Raw genomic sequence first — 19,587 nt, forward strand, 5'->3', positions numbered from 1 at the left:
AGCTCATTTAGCGCCACTACGGCTTGTGGCTGTGAGACTTATCTAATCATTCAATACATTCTTTGTACCGGACAACTTTGTACTTTTTCTGACGTTCAATCGATTGCTGTCACCAAGTGCATTTTATTACATTTACGGAACGACCGCTGGAGCTCTCTCACTGACCGGCTTGCAGAGGCACTCCTGTAGTGCAACCTACACAGTAGATCAGCAACAAGATCAGCTTACAAAACGGGAGTCGGCTCCCATCGTTCGCTAGAAGTCCGGCTCTTTGAACCGGCTCAGTGGTTCACTGGAGCTCCCGGCTCATTCGTCTCATGAGTCTTTTGGAGAGCGACGGCCCTCGTCAGTGCACAGCAGCAGAATCCATCGTTTTACAAAAAAGTTTATTATCTTTTTAAAATGTTTTACACTCGGTATGACAATGTGCTTACACAATAATTACAGTAGAGAAGGGTGATCCTTTGTACATAAAAAAATTAAAACGAAAAAAAAACTACACAAACAGAAATGTATGAAAACGTCCCCCACCAGTAAACTAAAAGACAAAGGCTGAGAGTTAGCAGGGTCCTTAGTTTCATAGACTGATGTGGGAAAAAGACTCGCACCCCCCACTTTGCCCCCCCCCACACTCTCCTGCGTACAGGTTGAGAAAATTGTACACATTATTTACACATAAAATGAAGAAATTATAGTCTTTTACAAAGTTGACGCTTATTTAAACATTCCCAAAACTATTATTCAATATATTCACATATAAAGCAATGTACATGTGTTGGAACTCGTTCAAAATGCAATTGAGTTTCGGCTGCATTTCGACAAAACCGCTGCAATCATGTAAAAAAAAAACAAAAAAACAAACAAACAAAAAAACGAAAACATTGATTAACAGCTTGCGAACACAACGCCGGCCCAACGTGTCAGAATAAAATAACTCACAAGGTGTGAAACTGTTAAAAGGGCAATGCTACAAACCAGCTGATTTCTTTCATTTTTGGAGCGTGGGAAGAGAATCTGCTGGAGGTGGAGGTGGAGGCTGGAGCTGGTGGGGGAGGGGCGTGTGGGGGAGGGGCAGTCACGCAGGAAACATATTCACAAGCCAACGCCAGAGCAAACATCGCACACTGCAGGCCGCGCCCCCATTGTAATGCACAAACTCGTAAAAACAGAGAAATATTTATCGCTGCGTCGCCGCCGCCGACTCCCCCTCTCCTTCCCTCCTCCTCCTCCCCCAGGCCGACATGCTGGTTGTGAGCTGATCCCCTTGTGTGTGTGTGTGTGTGTGTGTGTGTGTGTGTGTGTGTGTTCAGTGAGTAAAAGCTCCGGGGAACCAGTGGGGACCTGCTGAGGCGCAGAAAATGTCGGAATTTCCTTCAAGATGCCGCGCTGACCTCAGCTATCAACATGCATTTAGAGGGGGAGAGCGAGGGCGAGCGAGCAAGAGAGAGAGAGAGAGAGAGAGAGAGAGAGAGAGGGTGGGAGCGAGAAAGAGCGAGTGAGGGAGAGAGAGAACACAGAGGCTCCAAAGTCTTCTGGTTAAGAAGGCAGGGTTTGTGGAGAGGAAGCCTGGAATCTCCACAGCCCCGTTTAAAAGCAGCACCAGATACAGTCAGTGGGAGTCAGCTGGCCGAGCGCAGCAGACAGGAAGTGTGTGCGTCTGAACGGCGGCGGCGGCGGCGGTGGTGGTGGTGTTTTGGTGGTGGCGGTGATGAGGCTGTTGCCGATCCGTTGTCATTGACCCAGAAACGTAGCAAAGAAAACCGTGATTCTCACAAGGAAGACGACCAACGCTGAAGCCTCGGGAATCGTCCGGGTTCAGGGAAGCGTCGCGGAGTTTGCCGTGATCAACTTGGGAAACGTTTAAGAGCTGCGAGAATAATAACCATTAAAAAAAATAATAAAAAAAAGAAAAGAAAAGAAAAGAAAAGTTAGAAATGAAACGAGAGTCTTATTTCTATTGGTAGCACCTCTCGGTGTCACCCACGGCACCGGGAGGATTTGGCCCGTCGAGAGACACTCGAGTTTGTTTTCTGACAGCTTGTTTTTTTTTTGTTTTGTTTTTTTTTGCTCCGATCGAGAACTCTGCTCGGAGTCCCAGAGAAGCTTCCGGTGGCGCCGGTGCAAACTCCGAGTCATAAATACGCGCGAGGACAAAGCAGCTCAGTAGACGGTCTCCGTGTCCTCCTTGGGCCGGTACACGGAGCCGAAGCGCTGCATGTACTTCTTGATGTACTCCTTGGTCTTGTGCTTGACGTTCTCGTTGCACTCCAGGTCCTCGGGGTTGTTGCAGGCCTTCAGCTCCTTGTTCATGACCCCGTGGGTGAGCTGCAGAGGCAGACAGACAGACAGACTGACTGACTGACTGACTGACAGACAGAGGCGGCCGACTGATGTAATTACAACGTGCGTCCCAGTTGCGGCGGAGCGGTCGGAAGGCTAATTTTTCTTTTTAACCGACTCCGTCGTGTCTGTAATTAAATACAACAGAAAGGCCGTCTAAAAGTGAGTGAAGCTCAAACTGCTGCTTATTGTCCCCAACGGCCTCCCGGTCCTGGTATGTCCGAGCGTTAACCACTCCCTGCGCTCGCTGCACCCACCAGGAAAACATTAAGAGGGACAGAACCCAGCAGAACGCTGATTTAGGATGAGACGTGTTGAAAGGAGCTTTTTTTGTTTGGGTGTTTTTTTTGTTTTTTTTTTAAAGGGGAATGAGTGGAAACAAAAGCAGAGGGACATAAACGTTTACACGAACACCGATCGCAGTGCGTGTGCAGATTCTTCCTCCGCGGGCACGACGTGAAAAAATGTTTTTGGCGGTGGAGCAAAAACTGCGGCCGCCCGGCTATTTAAGCTCCGTTTAAAGTTTGGGGAAAACTTTCCCTTTTAAGTCCGGAGCTGGCAGATGATCTGGCTCGAACCCGCGCACGCTGCCAAAGAAAAGCTGAAGGCCTCTCGCCGGGGTTGTCGGGTCTTACCTTTCTGGCCAGGTGTTTGAAGTCGTCCGTGTTGCTGATGCGGCCCAGTTTGCAGTCCGGCTTTCGATACGGGTTGAGGCATTGCACAATGAACTGGGACATCTGAGTGGCACACGCACACGAGGAGCACGTTAAAACAAACACCGCTCTGCAAAGCGTTCCGTTGGGTGCAGCCGAGGGCGAGTTGCACTGGGGAAAACAGAAACATCTGGACTCGGGCGACGCCGTCTACAGAGAGTCTGACTCACCTCTTTGCGAAACGTCTCTTTGCTCTTTTTAGCCAGTTCGCTGGAGGTGTCCGCTTCCGCAGTCTTGGTGGAGAACTGCAAACGGTGGGAGACGGAGGTCAGAACGAGTGGCTGCGCACGTCGACCCAGAACGTCTTTGGTTTTGATTCCTGCAGCCCGGGAATGGGCACCGGCTCCACTGGGCGCGGCGGCAGGCGGCAAAGACAGCGGCTATCGAGGTCAGCGGGACAATCGCACAACACCTGCTCGCCACTAGGTGGCACTAAGCAGGACGATCCCTTCCAGGATGCAGCAGCTCCGGCCGCACAGTGCAAACATTGGAAAGTAAGTGTCGACTGCAAAGTGGTGAGGATCAAAAGCAAGCTGCACACACACACACACACACACACACACACACACACACACACACACACACACACACACACACACACACACACACACACACACACACACACACACACACACACACACACACACACACACACACACACGACGCTGGCAGACATTCTGGGAAACCATCCACGACCTCGAGGCCATTCTTGCCATCAAATGATGCATGAGGAAGACAAATGCATCCTGCTCAATATTATTACACCCCCCCCCCCACCCCCAGCCATCGCTGCCCACCAACGCTTCACATCTTTTGTTTGTCAGTTCTTCATGCAAAGATGTGCAAACAAACCATCGGTGGGGCGGCCGATGGTTTCTATTACACTTCGGTCAGGATTAAAATGAAGAGGGAAAACAAACGAGGCGGAGGAAGATGAGACGAAGCCTGGCCCCTCCCCTCCCTCCCCCCTCCCAACCCCGTGTCCTTGAGGCTGAGGGACAGACGGGCTAAGCGGGGGGGTGGGCGGGTGGCGTCAGCAGGTTTTAGCCTTTTGTCTCCGGCTGGATTCCTGCGGGTCGTCCTCCTCGTCAAACCCAAACCCCCCCCCCCCGATGCACAGCTGAAAGCAATCACCAGCGCAGCATCTCCAATTAACTCAGGAAACAAGAGACAAACACTATAATCATCCTTTTGCGTCCAAGCACAAACTGCTCTCCGGGAACCGAGAGGAAAACACGGAGGCCGGTTTTCAAACCAAAGACACAGATTGTCTTTGGGACACACACACACACACACACACACACACACACACACACACACACACACACACACACACACACACACACACACACACACACACCTTGGAAGGATTCTCGTCGTAGGTGGGTGTCCCCAGGTCCATCTCTGACTCGTGGTCCACGCTGGTGTTTTCACCACTTCCTTCCCACGTGGGGGGGTCCCACTGCGTTTGTCTGATATGCAGAGTCGGGGGGGGGGGGGGGTGAGAGTCAGACACACGAGCAGTTTCTAGACGCACAGGCGCGCACACACGCACACTTCAAAGACGAGGCGGAGATACCAACCTTGTGACAATATGGTAATAGTAGATCTTGCCCTCGGGGTCCCGGGCAACTTTCCAGTTGGGAGGGAGGACGATGGTTTTGGGTTTGGGGGGAGACGGGGGAGGCAGGTCGATCACATTGTTGGGCACAATCATTTCCTGCGTGGGGGGAGAGAGAGGCGGCGCTCACCAGGACGTCCAGCCCAACCTACGTGACCTCGCGCACAAACTATTCAACGGTTTGTTTAGAGCTCGAGCGACTTGAAAGACGCCTATTGACTCGGAGCACTGTTTCACAATGACAAGAGGGCATAAACACCGAGTCACACACGTCTGCTGGAGAGTGGATCGCTTACAAATGGAGGCCATTTAGCCCATTTCCTCCGCTGGCGCCTTAAAAGCCACTCACTCAATTACATACAGCGGCAGGTCTTGGATTCATATACACCAGCGGCCCTTTCAAGGTGCAGAACTCTGGTGTATACTGCCCCCTTGTGGCCAAATAGAGAAGTCAAGTCGAAGTGAAAACTCTAGTAACCTGATGACAATGGTTAAATCACTATCTATTAGGCTTTACATGATCACGATTTTTGTGCCGATCACCGATCACCGATCAGTGAGTTTAAATAAACCGATAACCGATCCCCGATCCGATCACGTGAGGAGCAATATTTGCTTTAGCATCCGTTTCGGAGTTTGCTCTTCTTTTTCTTTCTCCGCACTGCGTTTCTTCAACTCGACATGCTCCTCCGTGTGTAACTTTTCCAAGTGTCTGATTCAATTTGTCGCGTTGAAATTTTTTTGCCAACGTTCCCCCGCGAGGTACTGTAGCGTTGCATATACTGCAGATAGCTCGTGCTGTGTCTGTTTCTCTCACTTTGAAAAACTTCCACACCTCCGACACGTTTGTTTGTGTCGCCCATGGATGTTGCTGTCGTGAAGATTCAAAGAAACTTTATTGTCCGTCACATAGCGACAGTACTCAAAACAGGAAGAGGCATGAAGACGAAAATGAAGTCTTTTGAATCATGAATCATTAGCTCTCGGATACAAACAAATAAACACGTCGACGCTGTGGAACTACTTTGGAGTAAATGAGACGGATTTAAAAAGTTTCAACACGACCATGACGTCATTGATCGGAGATTTATGAGATGACGCCCGATCACCAACATTTCAAAAATCCGATCCGATAGAGCCGATATGATCGGTGTAAAGCCTACTATCTATCACAAGTGATAGGTATTGATCACTACCACATGTGCAATACTTATTGAACCAAACCATGTCCAATCCTTCTCTAGCTTTTAATCAATGCAATTTTCCTTATTATTTTTGTAATTTATTTAATGTAACTATTGGTATCTTGACACTGACTCAGGGTAAAGCACAAGAATTCCAATGTTTCAGCAATTTCCAATAACAATAACACGACGTGGCAAACCTTTGATTTTCTTATCGACGAACTTATGTTATCGACGATCATCGTTGCAGCCCTAATGTGCATACATACATCCATGCATCAGTTATCATGTGTGTGTGTGTGTGTGTCACCTGTTGGACAGTTTGTGATGTGACGATGGTGGTGACGGTGCCCCCCTGCTGGACCACCACTCCCTGCTGATGGCCTGGATAGACGGGCTGGCCGTGCAGGTAGCTGGCCGCAGGCTCCGTGTACGCCTTGAAGAAAGAAACGACAAATGGCACTCAAGACACAATGAAATAAAAGAGGAGGGGCTCCAAGTGGCGGCGAAGAGGAGCGCACCTGTATGACGGGGGTGCTGGGCTGGGTGTAGGCGGTGGGGATGCTGTAGATGGTCTGGCACGGCTGCCCCTGGTAGTAGATGGCCGTCTGCGGCGGCTGGGCCTGCGCCGGGGGCGTGGCATACTGCTGGGCGGGGGGCGGAGCCTGCACCGTCACCGTCTGCTGAGTGGCCGGGTCCCACAGAGTGGCGGTGTAGCTCTGCTGCTGGCCCTGCACCTGCTGCGGCACTGCAGGAGTGGAGACAGGCAGCACGGCCACGCTGGGGTCCTGGGCGGCGGCGCTGGTGGCGGCGGTGGCGACTGTGGCGGTGGCTGTCGCTGCTGCTGCTGCTGCTGCTGCTGGCGGCGGCGGCACGTACTGCTGGCGGCTGCCAGCGCTGAGGTTGGTGGTGTTGACTGGATGAGGGAGATTAGAGACTGGAGTGGCCTGAGAAGTGGAGGATGGAGAGGTCAGTCCCATGTCTGGGATAAGTCGCTGCGGGGCGCTGGCTTCATAAGTGAGGGGCGGCTCGGCAGTAGGGGTGGGGAGCAGTACTTTTCCTGCGTTTGGGTTGGAGGGGTCCACAAAGGTCTGGATGGGGTACCCGGGAGGGTACGCGATGAAGCCGGGGCTGGAGGTGTAGGCCAGGGCGGGGTCATAGGCCAGAGTCTGAAGCTGCTGCTGCTGCTGCTGCTGCTGCTGCTGCTGCTGGAGCTGCTGCTGTTGTTTCTGGGCCTCGCGCTGCGCCACCTCCTGCTCAAACAGCTTCCGGCGCTCCTCCGTGGAGAGCTTGCTGCGCTCCTTGACGCTCGCCCTCGGCGTCTTGTTGCTGTTGGACGGGTCGAACCTTTATAGAGGAGATAGAAGAAGAGAAAATGCTGCACTGTAACACACAAACCGTACTGGGGGTCACTCGCTCTCTCGACTGCCTTGCTTCAGATCGTACCGCTCCTCGGTGCGCCGGCTGGACCGGTCGTACGACGACGGTGGCGAAGTGGAGCGGCGCCTCCTCCTCTCGGAGCTGCGGGGGGTTTTGTCCGAGGCTCGCTCACGCTCACGGTCGCGCTCACGGTCACGCTCACGCTCACGGTCGCGCTCGCGATCACGATCTCTCTCCCTGTCCCAGTCGCGCTCACGCTCCCTCTCGTAGTCTCGATCTCTGTCTCGGTCCCGATCACGATCGCGATCGCGATCACGATCCCGATCCCGATCTCTGTCTCTGTCTCTGTCTCGGTCTCGGTCTCGATCTCGATCTCGGTCTCGATCCCGGTCTTTCTCTCGCTCCCTTTCACGCTCTCGGCTTCCGGACGCCGTTCGCGGCGTCAAGGCTGCATCTCGGTCTCGACTGCGATCTGTGGAAAAATGGAATCGTTACAATTTGTGCATTAAAAAATGAAAAAGCAGGGTCCGACTAAACCAGTGGTTCCCAACCGGTGTCTCAGAGTTTTAGGAAACACAGATTTTTTCCTTATAATGAAGTCACGACCCACATTTATTCCACAAAAGTAAGAACACCAGCCCACTCTCTATCATGTCTACTAAATAAATTATTGAATTGAATTATAGGTCCAGCAAAATAAATGGCCAACATTTTCTCTAGAAATACATATATATTTTACGATATGAAAAAAGGGAAACATCCCACAAAGCCGCAGCAGCTCCCACTAGTGGAGAAACGCTGCTCTCAACGTTACCATTTGCCTCCTTTTCCACCTGGCTCTTCTTGGGTATTCTGTACACCTCCTGAAAAAAAGACGAGGAAAAAGGTTGAACTCAAATATGCGGGATGCGAATCATAAACCAGTGTTTCAGTTGAAAAACCCCGACAGACTGAACTCACCTTGAGGTCTTTCCAGCTGTCCAGCAGCTTGGCGGCCATACCGCTGATGTCCAGCGCGCTGAGCTGAGGCTCCTGGCTCCTCTCGCTCTCCACGTCTGACACGCCTTCCTCCTCATCCTGGGACGGCGTCCCGATCGCCGACGGCTCGGCGGGCGTGGCCGCCACCTCGGGGGGTACGGCGCCATTCTCCGCCGTCTCCAAGTCGGCGTCGGCGGTGGATTTAGCGGCAGGCGCTTCTGGTTGTTTCTCGGCCTCCTGCGCGCTCGCCCGGGTCTCTGCGTTTTCTGGGGGCAGGTTGGATGCAGGAGGGGGTGGAGGTGGAGGAGGAGGAGGAGGAGGAGGAGCGACGTCGCCCTCCGGCAGGAGCTCCTTCGGGGTGGACGCGTCTCCTTTGGGCTCCGCCAGTGTCTGGCTGAGCAGCGGCTCCTCGCCCTCTGCCGTCGCCCCCTCCTGGCCCTCTGCCGTCGCCCCCTCCTGGCCCCCTGGCGTCGCCCCCTCCTCGCCCTCTGCCGTCGCCCCCTCCTGGCCCTCTGCCGTCGCCCCCTCCTGGCCCTCTGTTGCAGTCCCGCTGCAGCCGTCTCTCACCTCCACCTCTCCCTCCGTATTCGCCTCCTGTTGTTCCTTTTCTTCCTCCGCCTGCGCCGACTGAGAGTCGGTCTCCGCCGCTTCCTGCTTGTCCTCCTTCGCCGAGCCTTTGGCTTCGCACGCCGAGTCGGCCTTCCGCGGCTTGCTGTCCGAGACGTCGTCCTCCTCCTCCTCCTCCTCCTCCAGGTCCTCTTCCTCCTCCTTGCCATCGGACGCCTTGCTGGCGTCGGAGAGGGCGCTGTCCAGGCTGTTTTCGCTGATGATTTTGAGGCGGCGGTACACGGCGGGCTTGGAGGCGTCGCCGTCCGTCTCCGGCCCCAGCTTGGCCGAGGAGCCGTCAGGAGTGTTGAGGGGCGTCTGAGCGCGGGACGTGTTCTCGCTGGAGTAGCCGTCGATCTCGGCGGGTGGGAGAATGGATTTGGTCTGAGCCCATCGCTGGATGAAAGTCAGGACCCGGCTCTCCTCTAACATGTTCTTGGTGGAGATGGGAAGCACCGTCAAGGTCTTCATGATCTGTGGGAGGGAGCAACAGAAAGTGGTCTTTAGAGGAAGGCGACGAGGACGCCAGCGAGTGGCGATTAAAACCCAGCGGCTCTGATCACCTCGAGCTGCAGCTTGACGTTATTGGAACTGTTGCCTTTGGCTTCCGAAAGCTCCACCATGAAAATCCACAGCAAAGACAATCCGTGCTGGTCCAAGAACTGCTTCAGGCACGACGGGTTCTGAGTGTCCTGTCGGCATAAACGTATGTCAAGTGCTGCATATCAAGTTTTTACCACAAGTATTAAAATACTTGACATAGAAGCAACATTTGGGCTTGGCATTAAGTGCACGGTTCATACTTGTATGAGCTTGAGGCACATGAGTTTCTGCTCCATGGTTTCCACTCGGACCATCAGCCTGCAGAGAGACACGACCTGCTTCTCATCGTAGAGGCCTTCTCCATTTTCCAGTAAGGCCTCCAGCTCCTCGTCAACCTGGGCAGAGCAAAGGCAAACTCTTCATAAAAACACAAAAAACGTCTGGATACACATTTAATGCACATTTATATCTACAAAAGCAGCAGCAATGACCATCAATGGGATGTGCGTTGTATGTGTGTTGCTGAGGTTTGTTAAAAAGAGTTGAAACACAGCCGAAACAACATTTGGGACGTTTGAATGGGGTCAAAGATTAAGACCGTCGTCCCAATAGGTGGAATGCACTCAATATATACAAGTGGTTTTATCGTAGAAGCTGATAAGAGAAAAAAGTTGGAAAAGCGTCCCAAGTGAAACTTGTGTATTCAGTTATTAAGGCCTCTAATTTATAATGAAAGTGAAACAACATGGTCAGTCCACTGTAAACCTCTCGGACTGGTGCAACTAACCGTTGTGAGAGCATTTTTTCGATTGCGATCTTTCTTCATTTTCCCTCCGGCTGCTCGAACGCTGACCCTGTTCTCTCCACCCAGGAAGCCCCGGCAACTCGGCGCCCCGCAGAAGCATTTCTGCGCCTCTTTGCTGTGAAGAAAGACGAATCAAAGCTGAAATCATCACGGCTAATCTTAAATTATAACAGCGACTGAAGGTTAAAGTGAGGTCAATTCATGGAAGAAGTGAATTCTGTCAGTACCCGTATCTTTGGAACTGGTAATCAAAGGTCAGCTCAGTTCCAGCCGGGACGGCCTTGGTGGTGAAGAATCCAACTCTCAGCTGGCCGTTGACCGTCCACTAGAACGAGACACAAATGTAAAAATCAGTTATCATAGGGTCGAGATACCTGCACAGAGTAGCGGCCACTTTGTTCCCAGTTTACCTTCTGTGTCTCACAGTTGGGTTCGCAGCTGTGGTTCATAAAGCGGGAGCAGTTGCCCTTGAGTGTTGCGTCAATGATCTGAGGGGTCACGGCAAGGAGTTGAGGGAATTCTGCAAGCATCGTTTTCTTTGGACAGTGTCAGATTCGAGAGCGACTAACCTCGTTGTTCTTGAGGGCCATGAAGTAGTAGTGTATGTTTTTGTTGCGAGCGTATTCTTTCACTCTCATCTTGAATTCCTTGTGGTCCAACACTTCCCCGCAGTATTCCAGCACAAAATTGTTTCTGAGCGCAAGACAAAAGCATTTTACACAGCAACCGAGCGAACGCTGGCCAGGATTACGCGTGACGTCAGTAACTATGTCAATTCCGTCGATACGTCACCGTGAAAAACCAAGTCAACGCATCAGAACAAAACATAACATAGCGGCAGCAAGTATCAGTAGCAGCGTGAATGAATCCCCTGACTTCTCAGGGCTTCAACAAGCAAATAAATTATGTAATTTTTGGTTTAAGGTGTGGCTCAAGTATTCCAGGAAATAACACCAAAAGAGGAGCCGTCCAGGAGCAGCGAGGCGAGATGACAACATTTGTAAGTTTAGTAAACTGCAAACTTAGTTGCTTTTAGTAAATGCCACATTAAAAACACCAATCTACCAATCTATCTAAGTACACAGTTCTGTGCAGAAGCTTACGCGGCCAAATCTTTAGCTGCTCGTAGTCCCCAACCCTTGTCTTCTGTGAGGATCACGTCAAAGTCCGCATGCTGCTTCATCTGAAAGCGTCGGTTAGAGCAGTAGGCTCCGTTAAGGCACCTGGAGGAGCTGGAAAAAGGAGGCAGTAGTCGTTACAAACAAGTTACATCATTTATAATTCCTGATGTTCTAATGGGCGTGTGGGCCTCACTTTGCTGAACATCCCCCCCCCAAAAAAAATTGTACTGCAAGATGCAGCCACTAAAGCACTTTTATTTTATTTCTGAAAAAAGGTATTCCAATGTTCCCTGGACCATTTGTAATCGTCTGCTTACCACTCGATCATCAGGAGGCGGTTCAAGCAGTCTTCGCCGCACGCTAACGCTCCCTTTGCACGCTCCTCCCTGGGCAGTATGGGGCACTCACACTGCATCCTCTTGATATCTCGGTGAGATTTGCTCTTCTTTCTGCAAAAGTATGCAAAATGATAAAGAAAAAAAAACTTGCCACATGACCCGCTATGGGATATATATGGATATGTGACACACACACACACACACACACACACACACACACACACACACACACACACACACACACACACACACACACACACACACACACACTATATCTAAATATATCTAAATATATCTATATGGTAACGTAGCCAAACAGAAGCTTACCTCTCGGTCAAGTAGAGGTTCTCCTCGATTAAATCAAAATAAGGAGGCATCTTCTTGGACTTTGACAGCTCCTTCCACTTGTTGGCGTCCTGGAAGTCTTGCAGGGCGAGCGACTGATGGTATGCCTCCGCTTTAGCGTGACTTTCCTTTGGGACGTCGTCACCTCGGCGCTCCCTTTTATCCGGCGGCCCGGCCTCTGCCTCGTTGTCCGAGTCCGACTCCACTTCCGGGCGCCTTTTCTTCGGGGGTCCCCGCCCTCTGTGGGGCCTGAAGTTGTCCTCTCTCGGAGGATCGGGCACCACGGTGCTCCTGCTATTGCTGCTGATCTCGTGGCCTTGCACAAAGCCACCCGCCGCGCCGTCGGGAGCCACGCAATCCGCCGCCGCTTTGCCGCGGCCCAATTTGTCAGCACCGTAGTCGTCGTGGTCGCTCGTCAGGGAGTCGGGATGAATTTCGCTGGCGGGGTTCTCGTGGTGCTCGTGGTGGAAGCCGTCCCCGCTCGTAGGCACGTTTGCAGACTGGTGGTTCCATGTGGCGCTTGCCTGTGTGAGCTCCTGCTGCAGCTGCTGATGTTTCAGGGACATTTCTGCCACTTTGGCGGTGGCAGGCAGCTGCGGCCCGTGGCTGCTGTCTGGCTGCGGGTACGTACTACTGGGCTGTTCCGACTGCGGAAAATCCCAACTCTGGTGGAATTCCTGCTTTGTGCCTATTTGGTCCGGATCAGAAAAATGTGCGGGTTTATAAGGGGAGTACGCAACTTCACTTCTGATGTTCACATGCTGCGTGTGGCCTTGCTGTCTGAACCCGTAGGTGGCGCTCTCATGGCTGCCGGCATGCCCAGCCACACATGGCTGGGCACTAACGGAGCTGGAACCCTCTGAGTGGCTGGTGCTGTCAATCATATTGCTCTGGGACTGGCATATGAGCATGTTTGCAGACGACTGCAGATACTCCGCACGCGGAAGCTCTTCCTGCCGTTGCTTCCGGACCACTGCCATATTTGCGTTCTGCAGTTCGGGTCGGTTGTTGTTGTTGTTAGGAGTGCACGGCGAAGACCCCGTCTCCTGCGCGTCCAGTGTCAGGGAGGAATTCTTTGGCACGACCACCACGGAGTGCAACCGCTTGATGGCCTCGCCACAGTCCGAGTCGTATTCCGAGTTGTCGCTGTCGCTGGCCTCGCTCTGCCCTCCATCCGCACCACAGCTCGGCACCGCCCTCTTGTTCGTTGCGGCCCCCTGAACGAGCACCTGGAGCTTCTCCGCCGAGGCGACCTGCATTTTATCAGCCATGTCCGGAAGGGGGTCTCCACCCGTCATTCTGGCTTCGCCGCCCTCTCGCCAAGTCTCGCTTTGGTCGCTAGATTTGTCGGTCAGCGACATCCTTTCCGAGGATGCCGCCCGCTTTGCTCGTCTGGAATGTGTATCGGGGTCTTCATGAAGAGCGTCTTTGATGACGCAATCCTGTTGGATTGGGTTGTCTTTGGAAAACTCAATCTTTTTGACAGAAATTACTTTTTTGACAGCTGGCTTGCTCTCGGCGCACCTCTGCGGACCATCACCATCTGAAGTGTCTTGGCCAACAATGTCCCACCTGGATTTTCTGGTAGCGCCACTGATCTTCTTAACTTCTTCCAGGTTCGGCTGTTTAAGAGCTGCCCGACTCTCAGATTCCAGACGCGACGATTCAAATCCGAGAACCACATTTGTACCGAGCGCTGCATCTACATTTGAAGCCTCTTGGGGGTCTTGTGCGTCGGGTATCGAAGTCGGCCCATGTACCGAGGCGACGACGTCAGTTGTGCATAATTTAAAGTCAAGCCCGCTTAAGTTTGCATGTGCTTGGTGAACAGACGAAAGGCCAACTTCCATTTCGTCAAAGTCTTCAGATGAAGGTTTTTCCTGTGCCGCGCTTTCGCTTGAGGTTATATTCACATTTTCATTCTCCACTTGAAGAACTGAATTTATTATTCCTTCAGTCCTTGGCGAAGAGTCGTCCGCAGCCTTTTCAGTACTTGAAACTGCCTCTTCAGCGGTCTGGTGGTTACTGCCTTCGCTTCCACTTTGCTCAGAATCTGACATTTCCATTTTAACAGAACACGACTCAGCGGCACTTGGACACAGTTCTTTGTCTGGGCTGTGAAACACACCATCTGATTGTCTGTCATGCTCGCTAGAATGTGAAGGGGTCCCTGTTTTTAGAACTGAACCACCTTCTTTGTTTTGGGCGTTCCCGTTGCTTTCCTCTGAGCCCGATCTCTTGTCGGAAGCCTGAGATTTTGCTCTATGGTCGGCCTCAGAGTCACTGGAGCTGCTTTTTGGCCGTTTTTCACATGCCTCGGGATGAGAATACCCACTAGAAGAAGACAATCTGTTGCTAGATGACTTGTGATAAGAACTAGATTTCCGCTGAGGGTCAGAGTCTGACGGCCGTTTTGAGGTCCTTTCACACCTGAGTGACTGTGTTCTCTTATCCGACTCTGAAGGGTCCGAAGACTTGTACCCTTTCTCGGATTTTGAGAACGAAGACGGTTTTGAATCTTTAAGTGAGCTCGAATGAGTGGACGACCTGCTGGACTCACTTGCTCTTGTCCTTGTCCTCCTGTGGTCGTCCTCCGAGTCTGAACTATCGCGGGTTCTTTCTGTGCGAGAGCGTGAACGCCTGCGATCCCTGCGTGGAGAACTCCTGTGTGTTCGCCGCTCAGAATCATGATAGTACAACCTTTCAGAACGCGACCCCCGGTCACCTCGGGATCTATCTGATCTGGAATAAGACAAACTCATTCGGGACCCTCTTGATCTTGATCGAGATCTAGATCTGGTCCTCCTGTGATCTCTGTCGGATCGAGACGAGCGTGAAGAAGTGTGCCTGGACTCACGGTCCGATTTCGAATAACTAGAAGCCCTTTCATGATTCTCTGAGCGCTTTGAGGAACTTTTTTCCTTTTCTTCCACATGCGAATCAAAGGAAGACTTTTTAGTCTCTTTGCTCCTGCTGTCAGAACTTGTTTTTCTTTTGGAGTCAGTTGATTTGCAAGACGTGTGTGCCGAGTCTCCATCAGACTCTGAGCCGGGGGCCGCACTTTTAGATTGAGACCTGGTTTTCCTTGAGGACCCATCGTTGTCCTGCTCAGCACTGCTAGAACCATCTCCATCTTTTCCTGAAGAAGCATTCGGCTTCTTTGGGCTAGGTGCTCCTCTCGTCACAGAGGCTTCGCTGTCTATACTTTCTGATGGGCAGACCGTAAGATCACTTTGAAGAGAAGGTGTTGGGATTTCAGGCACAGCCGTACATGTTGAATTCTGCAAGTCCTGCGATGAGGAGGAGCTGGGCTCCTCTGGCACAACAGATGTTGGTTGGTCTTCGGTCACGGAGACGCTGAGAATTTGCTTTTTGAAATGCATCTTCGTTAGGTCCGTTTTCAACTTGGTGGCCTGAGAGGCGGCGGCTTGACATTGCGTCTCTACAGCCGATAACATAACCACAGGTGTCAGCTTCTGGTCGGCTCTGTACTCAACGTCTGCCTCTTCTTCCTTGTCCGAGTCTGTCTTCAACGAAGGGGGAGGAGCTTCAGTGGCAGGCTTCTCCGAGGGGATGAAGAAGCGGTTCTGCAGTGGCCTCTTGGTCTGTGCAAAGCTAAAGGACACTTTCTGGCGACCCTGATCCTCGAGGTTGACCTTCATCTTGGTACCTTTGGGCAGGAGATGGTTGGACAGCATGACTCTCGGAGACAAACTCTTGATTAGAGCTGCTTTGGAGAGGCCCTCCACCTTCACCTGCAACAAAGGCAATGAAACATACTGAGAAATCTTTAGCTGAGTCACCCCCCTTACAAAACTCCATTTCTCTCAAAAGTTAAAAAAGTCCCAGTGATTGTCACATCCCGAAGGATGCGAAATTAGTCCTCCGCATTTGACCCATCATCCCCTGAGGGAGAGCGGTGGGCAGCAGCGGTACTGCGCCCGGGAATCATTGGGTGATCTAACCCCCCCAATTCCAACCCCGAATACTGAGTGCCAAGCTGACAGGCAATGGGTACCATTTTTACAGTCTTTGGTCCGACTCGGCCGGGGATCGTACCCACAACCTACCAGTCTAAGGGCGGACACTCTACCACAAGACCACTGAGCTTAAGTGCAGGACAGATCCATTAAGGACTTGCCAGCAGGGTTGAAATTATACAGGTGAGGCACTGAAGGCTATTGCACAACCTCAACACTTACCGAGGCACCGCTCCCCTCCTCTCTGTGGTTCCAAGTGCATCACACGGACATAAAAAAAAAGAAGAAGACAAACACAAATCAACTGACGTATTCATGCAGCAACACATAGAGCCAAAAATACACTCTTTTGTTAAGATATTTATGAATAGATACATTTAATAATGGAATTATAGTGCAGTAGTGCAGACAGGAGAAGAAGTAGATTGATTTGTTTGGCCTTCAATTTCAGTGCTCTTGCACTGGAATGCACTCATGAGCTGCTCATGAGGCCAACAGCCATGTTCTTAAGGACCTTATCTTTTCTTGTGAGAAAAGAGAAAAGTAGCAAGAAATGTTCAGCAGACAGCAAAACGTGGACAATAAGAAGACATTACCATTAGCAGTGTAGCTTGGAAGACTTGTGATACAGTTTTCTGCAACTGGCATAAGATTTAATTGTTAATATCCTCCATATTAACATCCAGATAGCAACACAACTTCATATAAAAAACTGTAATCTAAGTTAAGCTTTAACTGCGCAGTGATGGTCTGTCTGAAAAGCTGGACTGTGTGTTTCTATGGGCACACATCCCAGGTTGACAGAATAATGAGAATAGTGAAGGACGTGGGTCGAACCCCTCTGTAAACACACGCAGGGAGCAGAAAGCCAAAGATTCCCCCTCAAATCGTCCCCCTGGCCAGCTAAAAATAACCCTCTCATCATTCTCCATTGTTTATACTGTGAAAACAGCAGATAGTGAAGTCAGTCTGCAGCTGCAGTGACAGTCACAGTTATGCAGGCGTTAAAAAAAAGTTGGGATTTTTCCAGCTGTCGTCCTACTAAAGCATGCACGGAGGTCTCCCTTTCAGTGGACTCACATGGGCGCAGGCCGAAAAACCAGGTCATTTAATCCATCAGGATTTAAGTTTTCTTTTTTTCCCACTGGGATCTTCAAACGAGGCAGTTATTTCATATGGTCATGTTAAAAGAAGGAAGTATTAGCAATGGCGCAAGCAGCGACTGTTCCATCAAAAAAAAAATGTGTCCATTTAAATGACACCTGCAAGAATAGTTATAGTTTAAAATGTTGTGAGGATGAACACTCACAACTACAAAGACAAAACATTTTTTCAAACTGGATTAAAATAACTAAAAAGTCTAAATCGTTTACAGACCCACCGCTCAACGTAAACAATTTCATTGATTCTTTTCGAAGTAATGAATACAATAACATGCTTTTGCTGTGTAGTGACGCAACTGTAAAGCACAAATAGAAAACTTTAGCTTTGGAAAAAAAACGTTTGTATGGGTGCAAAAGAAATCAAGACCTGCAAAATGCAACCATGGAGACAAAAAGCAATCAGTCTTTGATGTGACATTGAACTACCCTTAACACAGCCTGGAGAGCATTGTGTGCCGACTAATACCTGATCTCTGACTGGAGGAAAGCATCCATTGAGAAATTCGTCTAGGATTAGAAGGCCTGATGAGGCTGCTGCCTGAGAATAATCCAAATCAGAGGAACAAACCCTCCAAAGTGATGCCACACCTGACAAAAAGAAAAAAAATAGGGTTGTAATAAGCGGCGTGCACATTATCTACCACAGCATGCGGCTCTTCTGTCATGAAACTGTTGCCGTTAAGGAAACAATTTTCACGAAAAGGAAATGAAATATAATTATTTGATTTAAAAAAATAAAATAAACAACAATAAACAAAAACAAATGCAAACTAATAATATTTTAGTGACTTCTCTGGCCTGTACAAAATGTGTCGACATTGTTAAGTGGTGTCACTTGCTTTGGCAGTTATCGTGTTGGGAAGGTCTACAGGACCCTGTTATCTATCTTAGCACTGCACAGATCCAAGCCGAACGTCTTCCTGTCTGTTATGTAGCAAGCACTTCTCCTTTTCTCAGTTTGGACCACAGTTAATCCCTCTCGTGGTCACGTTGACATACAAGATTGCATCCACTACTACTGTGTACAGTAGTAGCAGAGTCAAAGAGAGATGAAAATGGATGCAAGGCGACCACGGGACGAGCGTCTTATTAATAGACTGTGTCGTCACAGGCACGGTCTATGCAGGCGCAATAACCAAAACGTGTCTGGTCTGACACATTTCTGTATGTCCAAGAAACGCATTGATCCACTCAACACACAACAACAAATGGGGACTTTGTATAGCAAATTGGGAAACGAGCAAGGGCTTGGCCTCCGCTGGGAGAGTGCATGCAGCCAGAACATGGCCTTTAAAAGGATGGGGATGGATTTACCCACCGTGTACACCGAGTATAGGGTTTTGTGCAAACTAGCTAATAATCATGTCAAGCCAACTCGCTGTGCAGCATTATATATATACACACGTTCGCAGCAGGTGTGCAGTGTTGCTCGGCTAATCGAATATAACTGCAAAAATAAAGACAGCGGCTAGGCTAGGTTTGGTCAGCTAGCATTTATATTGTGTGCTTCCCTTTAGAGCCCTTGTTACTGGTCATTGGCGGGTAAACGTTATCAAGTGGGCAATATTATGATCAAAACGCATTTCTATTGTATTCAACAGGCAAGTGATCATTGTGAACGGTCTATTCTTTAAAAGAATGCGGCTAGCTAAAAGGAAAAAACCTCGATAAGCAACTCGCGCTAGCTGCAGCTAGTCAATGGAACTTCAACCGTGGGCTCGCCTTGCTGTGTTTAGCTCGTTTTGACTGTAGAAATAGAATAAAATAGAATCACTTTTTAATTACTAAGAAGTTTTTCTAAATTGGCTAAATAAACATGATGCGGGGGGTAGGTTTCTGCTTCAGGCTGAAAAGAAAGCGTTCTCCTAGACCGCTGCACCCGGCTTAATTAGCATGCTAGGCTAATGATGTTTTGTCTCTTTTTAAAGGTGAAAATGACTGAGCTACAGCGGACCAAGCGCTCATAAATATATACCAGGTCGAGGTGTACTCACTTTACGAGGTGCTTAAGGTCACACGGCTCCCCCATCTTCAAAATATCCCGTATTCTGGTCTTGGTAAAACATCGAGCATCGATGCGAGAACCGACGTGAAATTCATGAAGAGCTGCGGAGAGCGATCGTCGGCTCGGAGCCTCTGCTGCTGCTGCTGCTGCTGTTGCTGCGGCGGCGGCGGCGCCCCTGATATGATCGAGCTATAGCAGGAGCACACAGTTAGCAGCCATACGGAGTTAGCGGAATGCTGGAGATCAGAAAAGGGCAAGAAAGTCCGCTCTGGAAAGTTTGTTTTGGCCCTTACATGAAAACCTTAGTGACAGCCACATCTTTCTTTGAAGAAGAATAAACTTGTCATACCTACGATGAAAACTACACGCACGGTGTCCCCTCTCTCAATGGTGTTGCTATGTTCAACATCACATGATGTGAGAGTATCAACACTGGATCACTCGGGGAACACACACACACACACA

At 50.4% G+C, this 19,587-nt stretch overlaps 1 protein-coding gene across 5 annotated transcripts; it reads right to left on the reverse strand.

Moving 5' to 3' along the window:
* Nucleotides 1-2,038: 2,038 nt before the first annotated feature.
* setd2 (SET domain containing 2, histone lysine methyltransferase) lies at nt 2,039-19,541 on the reverse strand. 5 transcript variants are annotated; one of them, XM_076028045.1, is made up of 22 exons: nt 19,472-19,541; nt 17,584-17,705; nt 16,177-16,198; nt 11,957-15,729; nt 11,609-11,740; nt 11,274-11,402; nt 10,740-10,863; nt 10,581-10,658; nt 10,398-10,495; nt 10,153-10,285; nt 9,626-9,760; nt 9,386-9,514; nt 8,199-9,296; nt 8,053-8,101; nt 7,305-7,710; nt 6,380-7,205; nt 6,169-6,294; nt 4,637-4,773; nt 4,414-4,525; nt 3,224-3,298; nt 2,976-3,077; nt 2,039-2,325 (listed from the first exon to the last, which is right to left on the reverse strand). In XM_076028045.1, the coding sequence occupies exons 2-22, from the start codon at nt 17,610-17,612 to the stop codon at nt 2,161-2,163; spliced, it is 7,878 nt and encodes a 2,625-aa protein (XP_075884160.1). In that variant the 5' UTR covers nt 17,613-17,705; nt 19,472-19,541; the 3' UTR covers nt 2,039-2,160. The 5 variants fall into 5 exon arrangements, with proteins under 5 accessions (XP_075884160.1, XP_075884152.1, XP_075884167.1 ...); XM_076028037.1 differs by lacking the exon at nt 19,472-19,541 and adding an exon at nt 19,112-19,455; XM_076028052.1 differs by lacking the exons at nt 17,584-17,705; nt 19,472-19,541 and adding an exon at nt 19,112-19,454 and having other exon boundaries at nt 6,380-6,805; nt 6,914-7,205.
* Nucleotides 19,542-19,587: the final 46 nt, after the last annotated feature.

The sequence above is a fragment of the Nelusetta ayraudi genome, unplaced genomic scaffold (genome assembly GCF_046127955.1).
Source record: "Nelusetta ayraudi isolate G7.1 ecotype Tasmania unplaced genomic scaffold, CSIRO-AGI_Nayr_v1 ptg000003l, whole genome shotgun sequence".
NCBI lineage: Eukaryota > Metazoa > Chordata > Actinopteri > Tetraodontiformes > Monacanthidae > Nelusetta > Nelusetta ayraudi.

Coding starts and splice junctions, on each gene's coding strand:
- setd2 (XM_076028027.1), bottom strand. CDS start 19,146: ATGGGGGAGCCGTGTGACCTTAAGCACCTCGTAAA. Junction 16,199..19,111: donor GACCTTAAGCACCTCGTAAA/GTGAGTACACCT, acceptor TTGGAACCACAG/AGAGGAGGGGAGCGGTGCCT. Junction 11,403..11,608: donor CGCCTCCTGATGATCGAGTG/GTAAGCAGACGA, acceptor TCCTTTTTCCAG/CTCCTCCAGGTGCCTTAACG.